We start from the raw sequence: 26,241 nt of genomic DNA on the forward strand, positions 1-26,241 counted from the left end.
TCAATGGGGGCGTGGTTGGAGAATAAGTTTTGGGGTGAAAGAGCTCAGTCTGGGCTGTTTAGATCTGAGGTGCAGGTGAAACATTCAACCTGATGACACTGACAAGAGAAATCTCACAAGGAGACCAGCTGGAAGGTTTCCAACGTGGTACCCGAAGTCATGGTAATAGTTGATACCATTTAAAATGAGAGCATGTGGCAGGAATTGCGGCACCACAAGTTAAGCCAGCCGGGGTTGCTGGCATCCTGTATTGGAGCGCAGATTCAAGTGCCTGGCTGCTCCACTTCCAATCCAGCTACTTACTGATGTTCCTAGAAGATGGCCTGAGTACCTGGGCCCCAGGCACCCACTTGGGAGATCCAGATGAAGTTCCTGGCTCCTGACTTTGGCCTGGACCAATTGCACCTTTGTGGTCATTTAGGGGAGCAAATCAATAGATGGATGATCTCTCTCTCTCTCTCTGTCACTCTGCCTTTCAAACAAACCAACCTTAAAGAGAGAGAGGGTGAGAGAGAACATGGAAGGAGAGCAGAGGGGTTGCACTAAGGCCCCAGGAACCTCGTCAGTAAGAGTTTACGTTTAGGGAAGAAGGCTGCAAAAAGGAGGAAACCAGAAGAATGGATGTTGCTAGAAGCCAAGAGAGGATCTTAATTTTGTATAGCAGACAGATGTCTAAAAAAAATGTCCAACTATTAGCACCAATTCTCTGGTAAAAAGATTAGTTGCTGGTTACAAAAAAGAAAGGTGATCATCTATGGGTGACTCTTGTTTCTTTATTGTACATTCTGTCTTCTCCAGGTACTGTAAAATACACTAGTACTTTTATAATCACAGAACAGTAAAATGTTTAATTGCATTTATTTTAAAATGTAGAGACATAAACCACTATTTTCCATTTCAGAGAGTAAAAATTCATTTTTAAAGTTCACAGATTAATTATTGATTTTAGGGTTTTTCCTATTTAATTTAAATTTTGTTTATTTATTTTCATTTTATTTGAAAGGCAGAGAGAGCGAGAAGCAGAGAGAGAGAGAGAAATCTTCCATCTGTTTGTTTATTCCCCAAATGCTCCCAGTGTTCAGAGCTGGGCCAGGTCAAAGCTGGAAGCTGAGCACTCCATCCATAGCTCCACATGTGTGGCAGGAACTCAGTCACTTGAGCCATCACTGCTGCCTCCCCAGGTCTGCATTAGCAGAAAACTGGAGGCAGGAGCTGGAGTTTGTTGCTCAACCCAGGTGTTCTGATGTGGGATATGACATCTTACCCTCCAGGTTAAATGCTGACCTCTAACCTTTCTATTTTAGAACAGTTTCAGATTTATAGCAAACTTGCAGATACAGTAGAGAGAGTTCCTATCTATATTCAGTTATATATTATGTGTGATTATAATGTTATGATTATATATTATTTTATATAATATACATAAATTATATATATTATATTAATATGTAAATATATTTATAGAAATATATTTAATAAAATATTAAAATATTATTATAAAATAATAAAATATATTTCTATAAATATGAATTATATAAAAATAATTATATATTATTTTACAAATTGCATTAGTATGGTACTTTCCATTTAATTAAATGCATTATAACAATTAATACTGATGCATTATTATTAAATAAAATATAGAAACATTTAAAAAATCACACTAAAAAGCTTTGTCTTTCTGAGTATTTGGCCCATTTTAAGGCTTGCAAAATGCAAGCTGGCAATGATGTTCTACTGCCATCTACTGTTCCAAATCCATTTTATCAACTTCGAGTTTTAGGAAAAATTTCAGCTGTCTCTACTTTCAAAGGCATTTTAGAGCTCTCAAGGTTTTATTGATTGATTTTTACACAGTTCCGTTTCAACCATCTCCACCAGTAGATGAGTACACGGAATCTCAGAGAGGCCAGGTAGCCCCTCACAGGTAAAAGTCCTGGCCAAGCCAGGTGTTCCCGCACACCATTCACCCAGCATTTCACCCCTGCAATGGGACGTGTACTGAGGGGACAAGTGACTAAGATATGGTGACTTTCTTCAAGGATAAGGCTCACACAACCCAATGGGACACAAGCGAAAGCTTTGTAAACCCATGATTAGGACGTATGCTTCCAGCACTCTGGGAGCACTGGGGTAGAGTTCCTGGAACTAGAAGTGAGAATGAGACTGTGCCAGCATTCAGGAAGTTTTCTTGGATGACATGTGGTCTGCAGCACCTATTAAAAGATCAGGAATAAATCACTTGTTGACTAGAAAAGGGAATAGGAAGAAAGACTTTCCAGAAACAACACCAGGAACGCAGGCAAGAACAGCGTCACGTACTCCAGGAATCAAAGCTGCAGGCAAGTGTAAGACGAGCAGAGCTGACAGCTGAGGTTGGCGAGGCAAGCAGGGTCCAGACCCCGCGTGTGTCACCTTGTGGATGTGCAGACTTGCTCCTGGAGGTGATGGAGAGCTGGTAAGGGGTGCCTGAAGGAGATGTTGAGGTCAGATCCACACTCAGCTGGCTCCTTGTTGTGCTCTGTGGGAGATGGATGTGGGAAAGGGGCACACTCAGGACGCAGCCATGGTGGTAAAGACAAGTGAGCCTGGTAGCAGTGGTAGGGATAGAGCTGAGTCTGACTGATGGGAATGTTTGGGAGCTACAGTAGGTGGCAAAATTTTCTATTACTGGACGTAGAGTGAGAGGGGCCAGGATGGTGACTGAGATGACGGAGGTGCTACCGAAACTGTGGAACAGAGATATTGATTTAGAAAAAGAAAGGGCCATTTGATCCTAGCACAGCTTGAGGTTAAAGGGTTTGAGGGAGAATCCAAGTACTTCCATCATTCTGGAAGTTGGAGATAAACTGTTTAAACATTATAACATTATTTTCATTTTGTTTGAAAACTTTTGTTTGAAAACCGCAGAGACAGAGAATTTCTGTCTACTGGTTCACTTTCCAAACACCCCCAACAGTTGGGGCTGGCCCGGGTTGAAGCCAAGAGGCCAGAACTTAATCCAGGTCTCTCATGTGGGTGGCAGGGACCCACATGAGAGAGCTTGAGCTGTCGCCTGCTGTCTCCCAGGGTGTGCACTAGCAGGAAGCTGGATTGGAAGCGGAAGCAGAACTGGATCGCAGGTACTCCATGTGGGATGCGGGCATCCCAAGATGTGTCGTGATTGCTGTGCCCAGTGCCTGCCCCTGGGTAGGAAAGGTTTTGAAGTGTAGAGGAAAGGTGTGAACTAAAGACAAATATTTGCAAGTTGCATGTATAGAGGTAGAGTGCTGAAGTCATGAAGTAGATGATGTAACACACAGGAAATGTCTATGAAGACCAAAGAGTGGTGCAAGAAAAGAACCCAGATTATCCCACAATGGGCCTGGGCAAGGCCAGCATGTTAAGGAGAAAAGGAAGGAATGGAAGGAGAACCCTTGAGAAGGAGGAAAACAATCCCCGACAGCTGTTGGTTACCAGGCCACGCGCGTTGTATGCTGAGCAGGAATAACTGCAGAATATCCGCACAAAGTTGTTCCAATGAGAAGACAGCGTGACCAGAACAGAACCACTCTCTAATCCTATTCGAAGGTAGGAAAGACAAAGCCACGATGCAGCCACAAAGTGAGTTATCCCCCTTCCCGACATCACCCAGCTCAATAAAAGACTCACTTCTTGAACCCTTGCTAAAATCACCTAACCTAAGCCCACATGACTTGCTCTGGGCTTTCACTGAGAGCCCCCCAAGGTGTGGCATCTTCCTTGCTGCAGGAAGTCAGTAAGCATCACTCTGACTCTAGCAGTGCTTCTGGTGCTCTCTGGGCACTGGGTTGCCAAAGAGCAGAGTTCCAGGAGGGAGACCTCAAAGCACAGCACAATAAAAAGGCCACTGCATTTGGCAAACTCAGTGAGTTTGAGCAGTTTCTGTAGGACCCTGGGGATGGCAGAGGCAGTGATGTGCACTCATTGGCTTGCCAGAGCTGACTCTTTCTTCCCAACTCTGCCTTTGGGGACATCAGGAATCTCCTATAGCCAAGAGTGTAGGATTTGGGCAACAGGTGGGCACAGGGACGGGGCGGAGGACCAGAAACAGTTTCCTTGCTTGAGTTTGCTTTGGAGAGGGTGTTCCAGGAAGGCTTACCTTGCAGTGTTGACCTTTGAGGGGGCCAGACCACCACAAACAAGGAAAGCTGCAGAGACCTGGGTCAGAGTTCCGACGGACGCTATGAGGATGTGTGTGGCTTGCCCAGGAAGGGCCCTCCCACACCCTCTAATGCCAGGGGTCACTCCCCTAACCCTTGCTATAAAAGCTCTGGCACACAGCTTCTTGGGGAGGCAGTTTCTCAGGGAACTCTACCTCGCCACTGTTTTCCTGGCCACGAGTCAGTAAAGGCTTCCTCTGAGCACCTCCCACTCAAGACTGAGTATTTGGAGACACCCAAGTGCAGGGACACCTGGTGTCTGCTCACAGTATCTCAAAAAGAGCCAAGAGGGAGGGGGAGGGAGCATTCACACCATCAAAATAGCAAATGGCACACAGCAAGGATTGCTTTCCATCAGAATGCTGCACGTTTTGTCCTCGCATCACTGTGTAAAAGTGAGATCTCAGCAGGCTGAGGGAGGAGTAGGAGGTAAGAGAGTGGGGATAATTAAAGGTTTGCATTAGCAGAGAGGAGCAATTGGGCAAGGATTAGAGGGAGAACAGGGTCAGGGTGAACTAGAACTCAGGTTGCCTGACTGTGCTTGTTTTGTACCATGCGTTGCCAGGAGAGGAGCCATACCTCCTCAGTGGTCAATTCTATTCCTGTGTGTGTGTGTGTGTTTGCACAAGCATGCATAAGCACACACATACCTTCGCACATGTGTATATAGGTGGTGTGTATAGGGGGTGAGAGGCAGAGTTGCTATAAGTAGGATCTAGTCCATTTAGGTCAGATTCCTAGATCTAAGAATGAGCCTACTGGGACAACAATATGAGCACTTATTTCAAAATTGATTATGTGAATAAGGGACCCTTGAAACTGCCAACCTGCAAGTGAACTCTTTCCCTTCATGGTGTCTTCAGGTGTTTTAGAACAAAATTAAACAAAATATCTACAAGTTATGCTTTAGAGTCCTTTTTAAAGGAAAGAAGCTATTGTGTGAGCATGATGGCTTATGTGGGTCAGGAGGTGATGGCTGCTGGGAGGTGAGGTCTGCACAGTTCCAGATGGTCTTACAACAAAGTGGCCATAAGAAGCCTTTCACGGCACAAACAGTTCTGTGAAGTAAAATCAACTGACCTGATTATAAATCAGCCGACAAAGTCAGAATAAAAAAACAGGGCTCAGCTAAACCCCTTGCTCCAGGCATGTGTCATTTGGTTCTAAGCAATTATCCACCAATAATTGTCTGGTGTTTGTTCTACGTCAGCCACATGGTGTCATGGCTTCTCTCAATGACTAGTTTGTTTGTTTTAACCTTGGATAAGCCATCAGGCCTTTTGGAAAGTCCAGTGCCCCAGCTCTAAAGTGGAATTAATACCTACTCACAGTATCGCTATGTGGTGTGGATGTTACGAATTTACAAGGTGTGTAAGAGTACAGAGTCAGGGTCAGACAGGCTGAGTCGGAATCCTGTCTTAGCTGTGTGACACTGGACAACTTACCCAACATCTATGAGCCCCTACCTCCCATTTGGTAAGATTGTGATCATAATATCTGCTTCACAGCGTTGTGGTGTGGGAAGTACAGAGAATAACTCCTGGTGTATAGCAAGTTCTCAGTAAATGTTTGCTCTTATTACTGGAATCAAGTAAAAGTGCTCTCGGGAGAGGATTTTCAAACAGCATGAAGCAGGCATAATCAGTCAGAAAAGAGGCAGGGGACAGGTGTTACCTCTTTGACTCATGTCCCTAAGCACTTGAAGAACATTATGCAAGTGGAAGACACCAAGAAATCCTGAACTTCAGTGTTTTGGTCTTCAGAATTTTGGTCTCCCAATAGACATGGTTATAACGACTGCAAATGTAGAAATACTCAAATCCTGAAGCCCATATGTATTGGAGTTGATGTACAGAACATATAATGACCTCCCACTGGAAAATCACACAGCCACAGATTTCTCAGCCCAGAGTGGGGACTCACGTTCTGCTGGATCAACAACTGGAGCCAGTGTTGTAGAGACAACAATTTAAATACTAATACTTCATTTATAAAATTAGTTTTAGGAGTGACATATCTATAAATCAGATCTCAAAATAAAGGAAACACTATTGGCTCAGGAGGTCATAGTCATGTGAAAAGAAACAGCCTTGATAATTACCAGGAGGACTAACAGCGAGAACCATATCTTCAGTAGCTAATAAAGGAATTGGAATGATTGATGTAAAAATTAAATGCTGAGACTGGAGAACTAACAGCTTCAGCTAAGAGAGGTAAATGTTACACAAATGCTAACAACTTTTGCAGAGAAATGGTAAGGAAGGTTGGCATAATATATCAGGTCCCTGGGTCTCTCCAAGATGGCAAATAGTCACCTGTGTTTGTTATTTAAAACACTTGTATATCTACTAGGTAGATGTTTTAAAACATGGAATGGCAATTAATGTAGGACTTCAAATTTAAAAGATCAACTGGAATGAGTATTTTTTTTTTTTGACAGGCAGAGTGGACAGTGAGAGAGAGAGACAGAGAGAAAGGTCTTCCTTTGCTGTTGGTTCACCCTCCAATGGCCGCCGCGGCCGGTGCGCTGCGGCTGGTGCACCGCACTGATCCGATGGCAGGAGTCAGGTACTTCTCCTGGTCTCCCATGGGGTGCAGGGCCCAAGCACTTGGGCCATCGTCCACTGCACTCCCTGGCCACAGCAGAGGGCTGGCCTGGAAGAGGGGCAACCGGGACAGAATCCGGCGCCCCAACCGACCGGGACGAGAACCCAGTGTGCCGGCGCCGCAAGGCGGAGGATTAGCCTAGTGAGCCGCGGCGCCGGCCTAGAATGAGTATTAACACACCGATAGTCCCATTACATATGGGAAGTCATGTGAAAATAATATTTGAAAAATTATTTCAACCTGAAATTGCTATCAGTGTATTGAATGTTCTCAAGGTAGAATTCTAAGTGTTGTCATCCATGGTCTCCACTTGGTCTTGGAGGAGTCTCAGAATGACATAGAGTCCTCTATTACATACATGCAATTGCTCTGATGCCAGGACTCTAACAGGTTGCAGAAACTCACTGCACAAGAAGGAAATAGTAAAACTTTAAAAGTTATATTAATTTGCATAATATAGGTAGTTCTGCCATAAAAACTTTGGTGCTTTAGTTTGATACTCCAATTGCATTCATGTGGTGGTAATTTCATTGAAGGGATATGGGTTGGCAACAAAAATACACTTTTACTTATAACTGGGTGATGAATTGATTTGCCAAGATTTTGCAATTTGCTGAAGGTAGTATTTTTCTTAGCTTTGTATTACTAAGTCTCCCTGGTATAGAATACTGTATTAGGGGCTGATAAGTAAGCTGATGAAATCATTACCTGAAAAGAAAAACAACACACTTTAAAATGTCTATGGCTAATCTTGTATCCACATCTTCACATTCAAAATGCTCCCTTCCTCTGGAAAAGCTTCCTTCTCCTTTCTGCCCTATGCAGTACTGCAGTACCGCGGTACTGAAGTCTTGACTTCTGAGAGAAAGGTCTTCCTTTTGCCATTGGTTCACCCTCCAATGGCCGCCGTGGCTGGCACGCTGTGGCCGGCGCACCGAGCTGATCCCATGGCAGGAGCCAGGTACTTCTCCTGGTCTCCCATGGGGTGCAGGGCCCAAGGACTTGGGCCATCCTCCACTGCACTTCCCTGGCCACAGCAGAGAGCTGGCCTGGAAGAGGGGCAACCGGGACAGAATCCGGCGCCCCAACCGACCGGGACGAGAACCCGGTGTGCCGGCGCTGCAAGGCGGAGGATTAGCCTAGTGAGCCGCGGCACCAGCGAAGTCTTCACTTCTCTGAGAAAGCTTCTACTACCTTCCAAGCCTCACACCTGCTTCACAAGTGTGCACATCATGTCCCCAGCAGGAGTGTTGTCCAATCACGGGTGTTGTCCATCATGAGTGAGGTGATGAGCTACCAATCTCTGGCCCTTGTTATAGTGGTGTCAGTGACTTGTATGACTGTATGGAAGACAGGCTCACAAAACCAGGAGCTGAAATGAAGAGCTAATGTATTGGCCAAAAGAAGAAAGATTTGAAAAAGATGCTGGCAGGTCAACATAACGGTGATTATAATGATGTCAAGTATCTGAAATAAATACAAGTGTATCAGAAGAAAGACACAAATAATAAGAACTGCACAAGTAAATGTGCTATTAGTGAAGCACAGGTTCGCCATGATGGCTATTGGTGTGAAACACCAACCAATGTGTACCTGGACTCTGTCACTAGGGGTGCAGACAAAGTTCACTTGTCAGCACAAGGTTTGACTCTGAGCACCCTACCCAATGAGCAATACTATAATCTGGAAGTTGTTCAGAGAAGAGTCAACAAGTTGACAAAGAAGTGGAAAAAGTTGAAATAAAAGTAGATAGCCAGCCTGAGAGAAGAAATGTAGGAAACGAGTGGTGGTGGAGTGGGAGAAAAAATCAACCAACTCCATGGTGAAGGCTCCTGCATGTCCTGGGTATCTCAAGGGAGGAAACCATGGGCTGTTGTGCTGAGGCAGGAAACGAATGACCAATTTTATAGTAACACCTATTAAAAAGGAAAGGTGCCCACAGCTCCCCTGAGTTATTTTAAGACTTGACTGGATTCTCATGTGTATTCAACACGTTTTTATTGGAGTCCCCATGTGTGCCAGGCACTGGGTGCTATGAATACAATGGTGAGAGGTAACACAGCATGTTGGATTTAGTGTGCTGGAGGCAAATATGAATTAATTAATAAAACATGTAGGGCGGGCACTGTGGCACAGTGGGCTAAGCCACCATCTGAAATGTCCACATCCCAAACAACAGTAGCTGGGACTGAGTCTGGACTACTCCACTTCCTATCCAGCATCTAGCTGATGAACTTGGGGAGCAGCCGATGATGGCTCAAATGTTTGGGTTCCTGCCACCCATAGGGGAGACTGGGCTGGAGTTCTGAGCTCCTGGCTTCAGCCTGGCTCAGCCCTGGCTTTTGAGGGCATTTTGGAAGTGAATCAGTGGATAGAAGCACACATGCACACTCTCTCACTCTCACTCTGACTTTCAAATAAATAAAATACAACCTTAAAAAAATCTCAAATGTGTGGACAGAATCTTGAGAGGAAGGACATGATGCAAGGCCTCAGGACATGAATGGAGACCTCCTCTCATTGGGGACCAGGAAAAGTTCATTTTTGCTGAGCTCTGGGAGTCGTAGCTGTGCTCAGGTCCCAGGAGAAGGAGGGGGTCCTGAGGTTCAGGGCGGGTAGCTTGGGTTGGCATTGGCCGTGTTTCTGCAGCCACAGGAGATCCTGTGTCTCTCGGATTCCACCTACTGGCTCTACCTGGGGTTCACGTTCATCTTATGGTCCACAGCTGTCAAGCTGTGTCACTAATATTAAATGCACCTTGGCTAAATGGTTGCCACTAGGGATATATGAGGGAAAGGAGAAGAAAGAAAAAAGGAAGCTTTTCAAGGAACATATCCCAGACTCGGAGGGGTTCATGTAGCTAACACCGCTGGGATCAAACTGCCTAGGCTGAAGTCCGGCTTAGCCGCGCAGTGATGGTTGTTTGGAGTGAGATACTTAACTTCCAGGGTTAGTCTTCATGTCCATATGAAAACATGACAGTACAGAACTCATAAGATTGATGTCAAGCTCTTACCAGTACATATTCAGTTATTATTTAAATTGCTTTCTCTATTTGGAAGAGTAAAACACCCATAAATGTTTCTTCTTAAAATAAATATCTTTGGGGCCAGCGCTGTGGTGTAGTGGGTAAAGCTGCTTGCAGTACAGGCATCCTGTATGGGCATCGGTTCGAGAACCAGCTGCTCCACTTCTGATTCAGCTCTCTGCTGTGGCCTGGGAAAGCAGTAAGAGGATGGCCCAAGTGCCTGAGCGCCTGCACCCACATGGGAGACCTGGAGGAAGCTCCTGGCTCCTGGCTTCAGATTAGCTCAACTCTGATCATTTGGGGAGTGAACTAGCAGATGGAAGACCTCTCTCTCTGCCTCTGTCTCTCTGTAACTCTGCCTTTCAAATAAATAAATCTGTAAAAAAAATTATAGATCTGTGTGCTTTTGTTTGTAATGGTCATTACATGCTTTGATGAGCATGTAATTATCTCCAAACTCATAAAAATGTATATATTAAATACTGATGTTTACCTTTTAACAATTGTTTGTTTCTATATATTTAAAAGGCAAAAAGACACAGAGCTCTTTCACCCATTGGGTCACTCCCCGGATGCCTGTTAACAGCCAGAGCGGGGCCAGACTGAAGCCAGGAACATGGAATCCAATTCAGGTCTCTATGAGGGAGGGAGACCCAAGCACTTAACTACCATCTGCTGCCGTTCAGGGTACACAGCTGGGATCGAAGCAGAGCTGGTACTGAACCCAGGCATCCTGACTGGGATGCAATCATGAAGGGAGTCTTAACCCTGCATCAAATACCTACCCTTAAACATGCCTTTAAAAAATCCATCTTTGCTTAAGAAAACAACTTAAGGTGCAATTTACCTTTACCAAGTCCTCGGCAATCCCTGTGTTATCCACCAGGGAGAGCTATCCAGCTTTCTACTCTTGACTATCATTTTACAAATAATGGCTGGGATGCAAGATTGCATTGTCCGACATAACTCTGTAACTTGTGACTGGTATTGATTTATAGAATTGTCCCTTTATAAACATGCAATTTATCCTTTTCTATCATTAAAGTGAAAAACCTATGTGAAAATCTTTCACCTTTACGTTGTGGCTTGCTTATTACATGTAGGTACTCTCTTAGGCATGTTATACCCGTGTGAGTAAGCCCAATCTATATGATATATGAAGAAACTATCATCTATCAGTGTTAAGTCACTTGTGGGACATCACACAGCTAATCGGAGAAGGCACCCAACCCTCTCCAATCCGGGTCCAGAGTCTGAATCACCTGTTAGGTACATATATGTTAGGCACACAACCAAGACCAGCGTGGACTCTTCCAGAAGTTCTAAAGAGCCACTTTCCTTGTGTCCACCCAGCACTGGTGCGCCGTAGCTTCATCCGAACAAGAAAACAAGCTACCTGTAGTGCAAAATTTTTCAAACATTAAGATACTTGTGCCTCTCTCGTTTGTTTCCAAAACCATTTTGCTTATGAGAACTTTATTTGATTTGAAAGGCCATTTTTTTTCACTCACAGAAAAATTATAGCTAATTACGCAAACATTTGCATTGCTTTTGAAAGCCCTGAGAACACAAACATTACATTTACCCTCACAAATCTACACCGTATGGGCCTCACTTTTCTCAGAACACAGCTTCCTGCCAGTCTATGCAACGAATTATTTACCGCTAATGAAAATACGGGAACTTGATTTATGTGCAACTTGATGGACACACAAGGGGGGCTACGGAAAAAGACTTCAAATGGCTTCAGCCCCTTTCTGGGTACCTTTATTTGTTCTCAAAATTGTCGGAGACCCACCCAGGACAAAATGGCCCAGTTTCCCTGGAGAAGTCGAAATGGAAAGGCAGAGGACTAAAGTTCGGACTTGCTTAAACTTCCCGCTTCTTTTACACCAAGCCGGAGGAAGACCCAAGGCATCCAGCAGCGCTCTCCAGAGATCCAGGGTAAGAAGGGACGCTCCTGGGACGTCTCCACGACTCGGCTGAGGCCACTGTGGCGCCTGCCGCCGAGAACTCGTTCTGCTGCTGCGGCTGGGCCACTCCCGGCTGCCGCCCCACCCGCTCGGCCACACCTGCGGGACGGAGGAAGCTACGGGGGTATCCGACAGGCGGGCTTGCTGACCTAGGGGTTTTATCTAGAGAAGCCAAAGGAGCCAATGGAGAGCGGCTGAAAGGGGGTCTGAGCAGGGACAGGGAGCAATGGGGGGGGAGGGTGGGGGGAGGCCACCTGCGGGGCTCCGGCGAGGGAAATCTGTCAGTTCACCCAAGTCACTGAACCTCCTCTCTGGCCCAGGCTCGGAACTAGACACCGGGGACACACACAGCAATAAACATGGCGTCAAGACAGGCCCGTCACCCCGGAGCCAGGGTCCAGAGTGCCAAGGCGGGGCCCGGCAGGGAGCGCGCGCCTCCGCCGGCCCGCGGGGCTCCAGGTCCAGCGGCCCGCAGCCTGCGTGCACCCTCGCCGCTGGGACAGCCGCCTCCACGCGCGTGAAACGCACACACGACCGGGCAGGTGTCCCGCGGCACGCAGCCGAAGCCCCGCGGCGCCTGGGGCAGGGTCCCCGGGCCCGCCACTGGCAAGCCGCCCCCGGCAGGGTTAAGCCGGCCGCCGGGTGTAACCCGAGCCGGGGGCCGGCCGGGCAGGTCCGGGCGGGCGCGCTCTGAGTCACCGGCCTCGAGGTGTGGCCGCGCGCCGCGCCCCGTGCGCCGCCTCCCCGCGGCCTCCTCTTCCCTTTTGTCGCGGCCCCCGCGCTCGCGGGCCACTCTGGGCCGCCGCCCGTGCCCCGCACACTACCCCGCTCCGCTCCGCGCCGCGACCGTCCACGATGCTGCGCTGCGGCCTGGCCTGCGAACGCTGCAGGTGGATCCTGCCCCTGCTCCTGCTCAGCGCCATCGCCTTCGACATCATAGCGCTGGCCGGCCGAGGCTGGCTGCAGTCGAGCGACCATGGCCAGACGTCCTCGCTCTGGTGGAAATGCCTGGGCGAGGGCGGCGGCAGCGGGTCCTACGAGGAAGGATGCCAGAGCCTCATGGAGTACGGTGAGTTCCCGCCGCCGCCTCCGGGAAGTCCTCGGGACTGCGGCCTGCGCGGGAAAGGTTTTATGCGGTCCGGGCTAGTGGCTACCGTTTTTCTTTTCTTCTTTTCTTTCCTTTTTTTTTCTTTTTCTTTTCTTTTTTTTTTTTTTTTTTAAGTCTATTTAGACTTAAGGCTCCTGCTTTCGACCTGAACCAAAAGCCACTTTGGGTGACCCAAAACAGTCGCAACTACGAAGAAAATGGCCCTAATTCAAATCTTGGGAGTTACGGGTTTCAGCCACTAGGAAGGCTTAGATGAGTACGCCTAAGGAACAAAGTATATTTTCTTGGAGACCTGTTGAATCTTCTTGTCTTCCTTCTCCCTTGGTTCTCCTTAGTATTAAAATCCAAGTATTAAAATCATGTCCCCTGCCTGATGCCGGTGGGTCCTTGTAACTTGATCTTACCCAAAGAAATATTTCCCATTGGAAAACAAAAGCCCTTGCAGGCGAAGCTCCAGCACCTGGGATTGCCGTGGACTCCTGGGCGTTCCACGCACCGCACCCGGCCAGTTCCTGTTAGCGCTTGCTCCGAGGAGCGCCCTGCGGCTTCAGCACAGCCCTTTAGAAACTGTTTCTGTTAACCGGATTGGGAAAGCGAAGTGGGGCAGAGTCACTGAGCGGCCAGCGTGGGTCCCTGCGGATGGAGTGCGGTGGCTTGCAGGCTGGAGCAGGCCTGGGTGCTTGACCCAGTGTCCGCGCAGGGGGCGGTCCCCCGCCGTGGGCTCCTGCCCCTGCCCGGGGTGGGCCCGAGTCAGCGGGTGTACAGTGTGAGTGTCCACGCAAATGGACCCCGCGGGGAAAAGCAGCAGCAAATCCCCAATGCCTATGGGGCTTTCGCCGGCCGAGTAAACAGCATTAAAGCAGGCGCCCTTTGTTCACTAGTTGCTGTCGGATTTTCTTTCCCGAAGTGGCGGGGGGCTTCCTTCTCAATCCTGTTCTGCCTGTGGCTCTGGGGCCCTGTGCCAGCCGCGGGGTGGGTTTGATCGCTTGTGGAGTTGTAGGGGTGTTCCCTGGATGAACCCCTTCCTCGTCAGGCCGGTCACGACAGGCAAAAGGCCCAGAAGTGCCTGAGCTTTTCTCTCCTGAAAACGCACGGGCCCTGCACCTGCCACGGTCTGCGTTACCCCCCAGTCTCTCCACTGTTCACGGGGAGTTGATTTGGGATGAGCTGACTGTGTCTTTGAGTTAAAATGCACAGGGACCCAGGCTGTTGGGGGGAGACGCAACAGCTCGTTTGTTTTGAACAAACCTAGCTCCCTGCTGCGAGGACCCAGAGGACGCTGTGCAGGGCTCTCCCCAGAACGCAGGCAGCCGGCCCAGCCACCACCCGCACTCTTGCCGGGTCGGCGCTGGCCGGCACCGCAGCCCTCTTGTGAAACGCACACAAAGCCCTGCTCAGTGGCTTCCATTTGGAGGGTGAGCTCACCTTTCTAGGGTGCGGCCGCTCCAGCCTCACACCCATTAGCTGGTGCTGTGTCTGTGGAGTAAGTAGGCTTTGTTGCTCGCTTTGATTTTTTAATCAGATAAAGTCTACAGCATGGACTTTTCCTGTTGTACAGAAAAGGCAGATCTAGTGTGCTTTGTCTCAGTTGGATACAGCAATTGGCCTGGCTTTTGGGCAAAGCTGCGTTTTCCAAGTAAATCTGGAAAAATCTGTCCTGTCTTTAGAGTGCCGGCCTGACCGATTTTAGAACTGGCTTTAGAACTCAGTTTCCTTACTCCTGTTACCTTTGCGAGGATGGTTACAATGCAGGGCCTATCATCAGATCCCAAACCCAGGGTCTGGGAGCCGGCGTGGGGCCCGCCTCCTGCCAGTGTAGCCAGCTGGGCGCAGAAGCTCTCATTAATTCTCGCCCATCTCCTGCAGGCGCTGGCTCCGCCTGGGAAGTGGAGCCACCGTGTCTTCCTACAGGTGTGGGGTGACGGTCCCGGCTTCTCTGAACTCACAGATTCTCAGATAGCTGAAGTAAGGCTTTGCTGGAAACACTGTGTTGACAAGAGGTGCGATGCGCTGAGCACTTTACATCCCCCACCCCCAGGTACACACCGACCCGGAGTCAGGGTGATGGCTCAGAGTGAGGGGATAGCGCCAGGACCCACGGGCGTCCGGTGTGTGCGGACCCTGTTTTTAAAGTCTTGATGCATAATAGGAAAATATTTTGATTTACTATGGCAACTAGTAAGAGAGCAAGCCTTTTTATGGCAGTGTTTACGTCTTTTTGTTAGCTGATACTCACACCAGTCATTTGGAAGACAAGACGTGGGTCATCAGCAAGTGTTGACAATAGCCCTCAAGAATACAGACATTTTTATCAAGATAAATAGTTCCTTAGAACTTATAAAATAGCAGATTAGGTTCCTCACTATTATTATGTTCTTTAAGATCTTTAGATGATGCAATCACTTTGTTTTGTTTTGTTTTGTTTTTTCCAAATTATTCACTGAATCTTTTCTTGTCCCTGACGGTAAAAGCAAAATTAATGCAGAACTTAAACAGATACTTGTTTGAATTTTTGTTTGAGTCACAATTCATATTTGTCAACACAGGAAAATAGAGATGTATATGATTGAAATGATTAAATGGCATGTAGACAAAATGCAAAATTCAGGATCCCCGTACTGTTTTGACAGGGCTGGTGCCTTCTCTCCGTTTTAAGAAAGGCTGTTAGGAAAAGGACTTATCAGGGGGCTATTTTAGGCGTCAGCTGGTAGAGTTCAAGTCTGTTGGAGAATAATGGGGATGAGTTTATTCACCTAACTTGGGGAGGGAGTCCGACTTTAATCTGAACTTGGTGTGAAGAACCTCATTTTTGCCAGAATCACATCTGAATACCACAGAATGCATCCCATTATCTCTCTTGGAGAAGCAAAAAAAAAAAAAAAAAAAAAATCAGAATGTTAGGTGGAATATTTTTAGGACATGTAGCCCTGTTTCTTAAATGTAGAGGAAACTGGACAAATAAATCAGAAGTGAACAGTTTTCATTGGGATAAATTCAACTTAAATGAGTTCTTTTTGGATATTATGCCCTTGTGGCTTTTTGGGAGGTGTGAAATATTAAATTGTTCTTATTTTATGAAACTAGTCATTAGCAGACGATTATGAGTTGTGTGTCCACGGGTGTGTTTGTGTAAGCAGAGTTAAAAACTGGCCACTCTGTTGGCTTCACAGTGTCACACATATGTAAGAGGATCTGCAAGCCGGCCACTCCAGGTTCCCTGCCCTCAGCACAGAGACCCTGGGGCCCTTCTGGTGGCCTTTGCTCTGTAAACAGACAGGGACTCCGGCCTGCTGGAATCACAGGGGGATTAAAGTACAGCTCCCATGCACAGCCCCCCTCCGGGATCTGCTTCCCTTGTTCTGTTCCCTGCAAGGGGGTGTTTGTTTAAAAGCCTTTCTCTTCACCTCTCTTCCTGCATTCCAGCTGTCTCCTTCCATCTGATACACTTGCAAATATTTTGCAGTAGCCTGTTGCTGGGTGGTGGGTGGCTTCCCCACTCCTGTGATGAGACTAAAGCGGGCCATGGGCTGGCGTGACAGGCTCAGTGCCCACAGTCAGGGGTCCAAGGCCGCGGAGAAAATGTAGAGAACGCATGGAATCTCACACCCAGGGAGCTCCACCCCTGCGCCTCTCCCCTACTCCCTCCTGTTTCTCTCTCTCTCTCTGAGTTAGAAAGGGTATTCAAATCAAATCAAATCAAATAGCAAGGAAGGATAAACCTGTGTTCAGATGACAATGAACCGTCCACTTTTGAGGAGGACTGTGGGTTGTCTGTTCAATCCCAAAAGGCATAGCTTCAGGTCAAATTCTAAAAATTCCTGCTTTCCTGTAGGGGTTGATCAGTATGGTGAAAGTAAAAATGCAAACATTTCCCAAAGGTTTGGGTAAAAGTCTAGACACAAGTTCATTCCGGGTAATTAAGTGAAACCAAAGGCACTTAGGGTGTAGTCTGAGGTTAAATTTTCAACATGTGTGTCCTGGAGATTAGCCGGGTTCTAAGTCCACGTGGGGCATTGGCCCCTCTCACGCGTGGGAGGCTGAGCTGCAGGCATCCTGCTTGGGGCTGGCGTGGGATCTGCATATTGTAAAAGAAAGCAGTCTCTGACTGGGGAGGCAGGTGGCCTTCCTGGGGAGGCTTGCCACTGTCTTTTCTGTCTGCCTTTACAGATGTCTGTCCTGGGTAACAGCGAGTGATTCACGGTGGGTGTTTCTGTGCTGCAGGAGCAGGTTTGACACGTTCTGCTCCCAAGGCAGCTTTCCCAAGACTCAGTGCCACTTAGTTTTGCATTCTGAATTTCTTTATACTCAGCATTTTAAATAGGGAAGACATGAATGTGGCATAGGAAAAGTTCTTTTTTTTTTTTTTTTTTTTTTTTGGGGGAAGATTTATTGATTGGAAAGACAGTGTTGGAGGGAGGGAGAGAGAGAGAGAGAGAGAGAGAGAGATATCTCTTTCATCTGCTGGTTCACTCTCCAAATACTTGCAATGGAAGGAAGCTAGGAGCCTGCAATGCCATCTGGGTCTCCTATATGGGCAGCTGTGGCCCAAGCCACGGCTTTCTTTTTTTTTTTTTTTTAATGATTTATTTATTATTTGAAAGGCAGAGTTACAGAGAGGCAGAGAGAGAGAGGCCTTCCATCTGCTGGTTCACTCTAGAGAGTGGTCTTCCATCTGCTGGTTCACTCCCCAAATGGCTGCCCTGGCTGGAGCTGGGCTGATCTGAAGCCAGGAACCAGAAGCTTCTTCTGCGTCTACTACATGGGTGCTGGGGTTCAAGCACTTGGGCCATCCTCTACTGCTTTCCCAGGCCATAGCAGAGAGCTGGATTGGAAGTGCAGCAGCTGGCACTTGAACCAGCGCCCATATAAGATGTTGGCGCCATAGGCAGTGGCTTTACCCACTATGCCACAGCACCGGTCCCATCTCCTGCTGCTTTCTCAGGAGCATTAGCAGAGAGTGCGATTGGAAGCTGTACCACAACACTGGCCCCAGGAAAAGTTCTTCAAATGGCCAGCCTCTATGTTTGTGTTCACCTGTTGGTGTACTGTTGGGTGACTTGGTTCACTATTTCTTTTGTCTGATTCCTTCTGAGTACCTGAAAGTAAGCATACATTATACTGCAGCCATGCCAGAGGAAGTCGTAACAGCAATTCTATGTTTTCATTTTCCTCAAGTAAACATGTACAGTTGTTATTACTCTTTATAGCAACATTAAATAGAATTTATTAGTTATACTTCTAAGTCTGTGATTGTCAGAGTTGAATGTTAAAATAGGTTCCTTGGTGGGGCCAGCACTGTGGCATAGCGGATAAAGCCACCACCTGCAGTGCCGGCATCCCATGTAGGCGCCAGTTCTAGTCCCGGCTGCTCCACTTCTGATTCATCTCCTTGCTAATCCACTTGGAAAAGCAGCAGAAGATGGCCCAAGTGCTTGGGCCCCTGCACACACATGGGAGACTCAGAAGAAGCTCCTGGCTTTGGATAGGCCCAGCTGATGGCCATTGCGGCTACTGGGAGTTAACCAACAGATGGAAGATCTCTGTCTTTCTCTCTCTCTCTCTAACTCTGCCTTTCAAATATCTTTTTTTTTTAAAAAAGTTCCTTGTTAGAATGTTTCTCCTGTCTTTATTGGAAACTCACATTCTGCTGTATAATTTATAGTTGTTTTGTCTGCATTGCTCAGAATGCACATATATACATGAAGATGTGTTGTCTTTCATTTTACAGTTTCAAAACGAGAAAAATAAATTTTTCCAGTAAATAAAATAAATCAAATTCATTGGATAGAATTTTCATTTCTTTACATGGAACAATAAATTTTACTTATTTGAATTGAACTTAATAATTGATAGTAGTCATAAAAATCTTCAGAAATGAGACTATAATGGCCATGTAACTAAATCGTAGGCTGTAAGTGCCATATATACCAAAAGTTACGTGGTCCTTTTTGGTAGTGATGTGTCTGTTTTATAAGGAATTTAGTCACCTATTTAAGTTTTTTTCAAATGTTAATTATAGATGCAAGAAATGCAAGAAGTCTTTAAAGTTTATGGAAATGTGTGTTATGGAAAAATTATACGTGGGTTTTAATTATTTTGCTCCTAAATAGACATCTTTTTAAAAATTGTTTCTTTACATTTTTGTCTACTTATTTGTTTGACAGGCAGAAAGGCAGAGATAGACAGAGATCTCCCATCTCCCCCCAAGTGCCCAAAATACCTGGGGCTGGGGTTTTGCCAAAACCAGGAGCCAGGAATCAGCCTGGTTCTCCCACATCCATGTCAGGATGTGGACCTGAGCCGTCACCTGCTCCCTCCCAGGATGTGCACTAGCAGGAAGTAGGAGTTTCAAGCAGAGCCAGAACGCAAACCCTGGCCACTCTGATGCGGGATGTGGGTGTCCCAGGGGCGTTGGTGTCTTACCCACTGTGCCAAATGCCCAATGTTAAATTTACCATTTTTTTTAAAAAACAAATTTATTTGTTTTATTTATTTGAAAGAGAAGGAGAGAGAGAGGGGAAGGTAAGGGAAGCAAAGGAGAGAGCAGGGAGAGAGAGAGCACTCCCATGGTTCACTGCCCCAAATGCCTGCAACCGCTGCGTTACTTCAAGTATAGGGCAAAAGTGAGGAAACAGGCCTAACTAAAGTTCACATTTGGGTGTATGAATTTCTATTTTAAAAGAAAACATTCCCATTTTAATCTTATCCTTAAAATCTGTCATTGATCGGGGTGGCACTGGGGGTAGTAAGCTAAGCCTCCGCCTGCGTGGACTGCATCTCATTTGGGCACCGGTTCTAGTCCCGGCTGCTCCTCTTCCCATCCAGCTTCCTGCTATTGGCCTGGGAAAGCAGTGGAAGATGGCCCAAATACCACGGCAGAGGGCACATGCCTTTCCTTCTCATGTGCAGTGAGGAGTCCCGGTTAAGAGTGTGTGTGCTTCCGGAACGAGTGGAAGGATGCTGTATATGTGGTTCATCCATATACTAGGGTGTCATTCTGCCATGAAAAGAATGAAGTACTGATGCACGCACAACACAATGACCCTGGGAAACACTTGCTTGGTGAGAGAAGCTAGCCGCAAGGCCACACTGTGTAAAACTGCATTTATGCCCAGTGCCCAGAGCAGACACCTGCATAGGCACAGAAGAGTACTAATGGCCAGAGCAGGAGTAAGGGAGGAGTGGAGAGTGAGTGCAGATAGGCATAGGGTTTCTTTTTGGGGTGACAAAAATGTTCTGGAAGAGGCCGGCACTGTGGCATAATGGGTAAGGCCATCGTCTGCGGCGCTGGCATCCCATATGGGCACCAGTTCGAGACCCAGTTGCTCCTTTTCCGATCCAGCTCCTTGCAAGTGCACCTGGGAAGGTAGTGGAGGATGGTCCAAGTCCCTGGGCCCTTGCACCCACTTGGGAGACCTGGCTGAAGCTCCTGGCTCCTGGCTTCAGCCTGGCCCAGCTCTGGCCCTTGTGGCTGTTTGGGGAGTGAACCAGCAGATGGAAGATCTTTCTTTCTCTCTCTCCCTGCCTCTGCCTCTCCTTCTTTGTAATTTTGACTTTCCAATAAATCTAAAAAAGTATTTTGGAATTCTTACTGGTGGTGCTTGCATAACCCTGTGGGTATAATAAAAAAAAAAAAGCACCGAGGTGCACCCTTTGCAAAGGTGTATTTAAGTTACATATATCATATCTCAGAAATGAGGGTCATGATTTGTATTCAGACAGGCCGGCTATCAGACTCTGACGAAACCATCTACTGTGCAGCCATGAACAGGTTATTTGAGCTCTCAAGGCCCATGTGTATCTTCCTTTCTGAAATAGAAATGGTCACAGTGGCTACAGGGATTCGGGGAGCTAACGCCAGCCTTGCACTAGCTCAGAGCAAAGGTGCTATAGGGAAGCCTGAGAAGACCAGCGCAGGCTGAACTCCAGCAATGACTGACTGCCGCCCTCTGTGTGTGCGTCACGCGTGTCCCTGTATTGTCAGACGCAGAGTGGACGGCACAAGGCTGGAGGCCCCCATACAGGCCCTCACACTGGGAACTCAGTTCTCCTGAGGCTTTTCAGGGAACAGCATCAATAATGATGAACTCTTACCCAGGGGTGGGTGTGGTGGTGCAGTGGTTTAAGCCACCGCTTGGGATGCCGTCATCCCACATGGGAGTGCCAGCTTCCTGCTGGTGCGTCCAGAAGGCGGCAGATGATGGCTCTCATGCTTGTGTCCCTGCCACCCACATGGGTCACCCAGATGGGGTTCCTGCCTCCTGAGTTCAGCCTGGGCCAGTCCTGGCTGTTGAGGGCATTTGGGGAGTGAAAACAGGATGGAAGACATCTCTCTCTCTCTCTCTCTCCCTCTTCCCTGCTGTCCCTCACTGTTGTTCATATAATTAAATACATAAGTATGCACAATGCATTCTAAATTAAAGTTTAGAAATGAAACATTTAGGGATATAAGAACGTTGTTTGCTACTAAACTTGTTATAAAAAACATAGCTTCTTCTCTACCTTTACGTTGTTTTATTTAACATCTCTGTCTGGGTTGTAAATGCATATTTTCCAGTGATTATTTTTGCATGGAATCAACCATGAATATAAAACAAAAGACTCATTTAACAGTGTTTGGAACATTTCCCAAAGGGTTTGCAATCTGGATGGTTTAGTGCCAACAAACCTGTTTATTCTGGTTGTGCTATGTAAGAGCTTGGGTGAACCTTGTCAGCCTACCAAGTTTATTATGGGGGCAACAGCTTCCTGGAGGTGAGCTCTCCGAGGTATCATTGTTTCCCCCCAACGGAGGGAAAACTACCTTTCAAGCATCAGTCCATGAGTGTCCTACGTGGGAATGGCTTACTCTCCCCTGGACATGTGGTGCCTAAGGATGGTCAAAAGAACAGCCGTCTCTCTGCTGAACGTGGTGAGAAGCCAGCCAGCAGGATGTCCCGCGGTGCTTGAGCCTGTCTGCGGGACACTGGCGGCACCTGCCCTGCTAACTCCTGTCCTGTTTGCCCGCAGCGTGGGGACGGGCGGCGGCCGCCATGCTCTTCTGCGGATTTATCATCCTCGTCATCTGCTTCGTGCTGTCCTTCTTCGCCCTCTGCGGACCCCAGATGCTGGTCTTCCTCAGAGTGATCGGGGGCCTCCTCGCCCTGGCTGGTAAGACTGTGTCTGGGCCATCTTGGTGCACGTGTCTGGTGGGCACTGGGAGCACGGTGGTCCGTTCTGCAGGGAGGAGCCGTGTCTGACCTCCTCTCAGAAAGCATGCCACCACTGCAGAAGTGGCAGGAGAGGTGTTGTAGGATCCGCCCAGTGTATCCTCCGCCTCGCAGCCGGGTGCTGCAGTTTGTCCCTCTGGGTGCCCCTGTCTCTTAGGTGACCCCTTGCAGCAGTGCCCCCACCCCAGAGACTAGGCTGCGTCAGGCCTGGGAGTATAGGGGCCCCCAGTCCTGGGCTCCTGAGAGTCCCATGCTTAGGAGGCCTGAGTGTCCCTGACCCATTGCACTAGTTGAAAGCATTGCATGACCGTGTGATGACCAGGTCGGCACCGCCATGTAGTTTCCTTAGCCTGTGTAGTCGCTGCCATCTGCGACATAAAATGGCTCTGTTTTCTGTCTGTGTTTCACGTGGGCAGTAAGTAGGTTTGCTGCTTCCCAGTTCCAGGCATCTCTTACCCATGAGAGCCAATAACCTCTTTTGGCCTGTGGTGGACCAGGTTCCTCCAGCCCCGTTGTCATTTTAAAGGTGAATCTAGCATGTATTTCAAAGAGAAATGATGTGGGGGAGGGAGCTAATCTGTTGTTCCTGTGTGTCCCATCATTCGTTCACGCATGCATTTATACTCTGGGATATTCCTTTTTTCTTCCCCTTAGCTGTGTTCCAGATCATCTCGCTGGTAATTTACCCAGTCAAGTACACCCAGACCTTCAACCTTCATCTCAACCCTGCTGTCACGTACATCTTTAACTGGGCCTATGGCTTTGGGTGGGCAGCCACGATCATCCTGATTGGCTGTGCCTTCTTCTTCTGCTGTCTCCCCAACTACGAGGATGACCTGCTGGGCAATGCGAAGCCCAGGTACTTCTACACCTCAGCCTAAGGCAGGGCAGAGGGGGAAGAGAATCCTTGCCTCCGAGATCCATTCCAGAGCGAGAAACTGTTGCCCCAGGCTCCTCGGAACCTGTACTCCAGCAGTGTGTATATTATTCAGCTAGGCACAAGTGCTCTACATTTTTAGCTTGGGAGAGAAAATGTTTCTTACATGGTATTATAGTTTCATATTCATCTTTTGTATATGTTTTGTGGAATTCAACAAGACTTGTTTCTTTTCCATAATTAACCTAGAACATGACAATATTTCCTTGTGTCTATTCCGAACATTTATATTGCATTTGGAAAAGAATATGAACATGAAACTTACCACTTGCTAAGGCGAAACAGAGAAAGCTTCTCAGAGTTCATGATCTGATCAAGTGTTTGTTTTCTTCCAGATGGGATGGGTCTACAAAGGGTTAAAGAGAAGGGGAGGTATTAGTGAAAATGTTCAGAGTCCAAAGGCAAAACCATTTTTTTCAAGCTTTCAGCTATTTAAAGAAGCAACATAGTTTCCTAAGTGCATACTGTATGTGAGGATTTGTCATTACCATCCCGGATCTTTGCTTTCGTGTGAGCCTCACACTGACTTGATATGTCACGTAGGAAAGTATTTCTTCACTGCCCAAAGTCTGCGGCTGTAGCCAGGCCTCTTTGAGAAGTGAAGTGCTATGATGAAATTTTCTCTTTTAGGGTAGTGTACAGGGTTAGGGTGTTGGGAAATGCTGTATTGATACATCCATACTGTTGCGTGTCTGTGTGTTCAGGACTGGTGTAGATGGATCGAGAGATGGACAGTCTAGTTGACCTTGGCTGATAGACATGATGAGGTCATGTTCTAAAGCCTGTTCATTGCCATCACAAAAGTGTCATCAACACAGCCCAAGTATGGATTCTTCATCTCGGGTCTTACTGGGCTTGAATCATGCAGATACAGCTCTAATAGATTGCAACTGTAAGCAGAAACATTTAGTTAAAACCTGGTCTTCCTTGGTAAACAGACTTAACATGACATAAAATATGGAACAGGAAAATTCAGGCAGGTGACTTTCTCTGAATGGCAAATACATATTGGATGGATTATTTTTTTACCATTTGTATTGACATAATGAAAACCCAAATCATTTTGTATATCAAATCATTATTTTGTAAGTTGCAGAATAAGCCATTGAAGTTTCCATTATGACTTTCCCCCAATAAACCAGGTCTTTAAATCTTGTGTCTAGTTTGTTTTTTGTTTTCAATGGTGGGGAAGGCAATTTTTAAAAAATTGCATTGAGAGGGTTATGAGACAATTAGGTCAAACAAAAAGTTGCTTTTTGTAATTTTTTAGGTGTGTTTTAGGTGTCTGAGGACAATTTTTGAATGGCTATTAGTTGATTCTAATAGTCTACTCCCTGAACTTCTCCCTCAATCCACAATACCCCATGCACAGAGGCCAACAAGGTCTATCCAGTGCTTCCACTGCAGGGAACAGCACTGAGATTTCCAGTAGCTTCCAATACAGAAGAACCATGTGTGGTTCCGCTAGATGGTCTCCCTCTCCCACCCGTTCACAGCCTCCGCCTCTCCCATGCAGGCAGTGGCAGCAGCTGCCACGCCACTCCTTTCCCCGTGTCCACCTTCCCATCTGAGTGGTTTTTCCTGCCAAAGGTCACTGGGTAATTCTGCAGTGCATGTCGGTGTGGAGAGGGGCTGCCGAGGGGTGGGGAGTGTGTGTGTGGGGGAATGGAGCTGCTTATCTGCAGTGCTTCTGTTGGCTTGTTGGTCCTTGCCAGCATATTTGCCTTTTGCACCTTTCAGAATGCCAGGTGGCTGCTTCCCCTCAGAGATGGGGAACCGTCTTTCCACCAAGGGCCATTTGAGTGTTTCTCACATCATTCACAGGCCACAGAAAACTACCCACTTACAAATCAGCCTGCTGTAGATATGCTGATTTGAGACCCTCTGCAGTTGCCTTGGCAGGGCCCAAGCAGACAATTTTGTGGGCATTCTGTTGGCCCACAGGCTGGATGTTCCGTACCTCTGAATTTTAGTGAAATGTATACTTGGTGATTATTTACACAACCATTAAAAAAATTCTAGTATTTTGTGACTGGAAGAGAGTTTGCAGTGGTCATGAGCATTGTGAAAAATACCACCTGCCAAAATAATAGCACATCTAATTCTAGAAGATACTGGATATCTAGAGATGAAAAAACGCGATCTCCTATTGAACGTGAACATGACTCAGATGGCAAGCTTCTTTGGCACGGACATTTTTGTCTTTGAACTCTTTCCCATCCAGCCTTGGCCCAATACAGTATGTGTGAGTGCCGAATAGGCTCGTTTCTAGGCACACCTGAAGGGCATATTTGGTTCTTGCTGCTGTGCAGACTTGGGCAGGACACCTCCCGTTGATGTCAGCATCCGCGGTCAATGACGCTCTGAATCCTGATGGCATATACTTAGGAATACAACTGCCTGGGACCAGTGAGCTGAACCCATGGGAGCATTTCAACTTGAAATAATTATGACGAAGATGCACTGTCACCACTCTGGCTGAAATGATCCGTTTCTGTCAGCCTTGTTCCAGTGTTGAGACTCCGTTCTTGTTGGTTCCCATTCGCAAGGACAGATACCTTCATGTCATGAGCAGAAGCAAAGTTCTGGGATCTGGAAATTGATGGAGACTCTATGCAACCACCTACAGATTAAATGATCACCGTGAAGCTGAGGTTGTTCTTGGCTCTGTTATGAGTCTCCACCTTTTAAATAAACAGTTTGACGTTCCTAAACAATTATCTCATGCTCACACTATACCTGGCCAGCTAGCCTAAGTGCCTCTTACTATTGAATAGGACAAAGAAGTAATTTATCAAGTTGTCCTGCAAGGTAATCATAAAGTGTAATTACTTTCAGCTTCAAAACCATACACTGCAGCACTGGAAAAAAGGAAGGAAGGAAGGAAGGGAGGGAGGGAGGGAGGGAGGGAGGGAGGGAGGGAGGGAGGGAAGGAGGGAGGGAGGGAGGGAGGGAAGGAAGAAAGTTTGATAGGCTTCCCTATTTGGAGGAAATAGAAACAGTGGAAGGAGATAGTCATGGTGACTTAACTAGGTTGGTCTTGGTGTGAACTGGTAAAAGACATTCCTCCTAATGTGTGAGTGCTGGATGGACTCACTTTCTAGGCACAGTGGCTTATTTAGGCTCATGCTTGCTGTGTAGACTTGGGAAGTTCTCCTCCCATTGGTCTCAGTACCCTCTTCTATACAATGATTGCAA

General features: G+C 47.1%; 1 protein-coding gene across 1 annotated transcript; it reads left to right on the forward strand.

Annotated features, from left to right (window-relative positions):
- The first annotated feature begins 12,580 nt into the window (after positions 1-12,580).
- PERP (p53 apoptosis effector related to PMP22) lies at positions 12,581-24,199 on the forward strand. The gene is made up of 3 exons (XM_002714845.6): positions 12,581-12,858; positions 21,907-22,047; positions 22,761-24,199. The coding sequence occupies exons 1-3, from the start codon at positions 12,645-12,647 to the stop codon at positions 22,985-22,987; spliced, it is 582 nt and encodes a 193-aa protein (XP_002714891.1). The 5' UTR covers positions 12,581-12,644; the 3' UTR covers positions 22,988-24,199.
- Positions 24,200-26,241: the final 2,042 nt, after the last annotated feature.

This window comes from Oryctolagus cuniculus, chromosome 5 (assembly GCF_051225735.1).
Source record: "Oryctolagus cuniculus isolate XC-2025 breed Fujian yellow rabbit chromosome 5, ASM5122573v1, whole genome shotgun sequence".
In the NCBI taxonomy this organism is placed as follows: domain Eukaryota; kingdom Metazoa; phylum Chordata; class Mammalia; order Lagomorpha; family Leporidae; genus Oryctolagus; species Oryctolagus cuniculus.

Bases quoted from the DNA above. Each gene is read 5' to 3' on its own strand.
- PERP (XM_002714845.6), top strand. From the start codon at position 12,645: ATGCTGCGCTGCGGCCTGGCCTGCGAACGCTGCAGGTGGATCCTGCCC. The intron at 12,859-21,906 runs GTGAGTTCCCGC...GTTTGCCCGCAG, and splicing joins CCAGAGCCTCATGGAGTACG to CGTGGGGACGGGCGGCGGCC. The intron at 22,048-22,760 runs GTAAGACTGTGT...TCTTCCCCTTAG, and splicing joins GGGCCTCCTCGCCCTGGCTG to CTGTGTTCCAGATCATCTCG.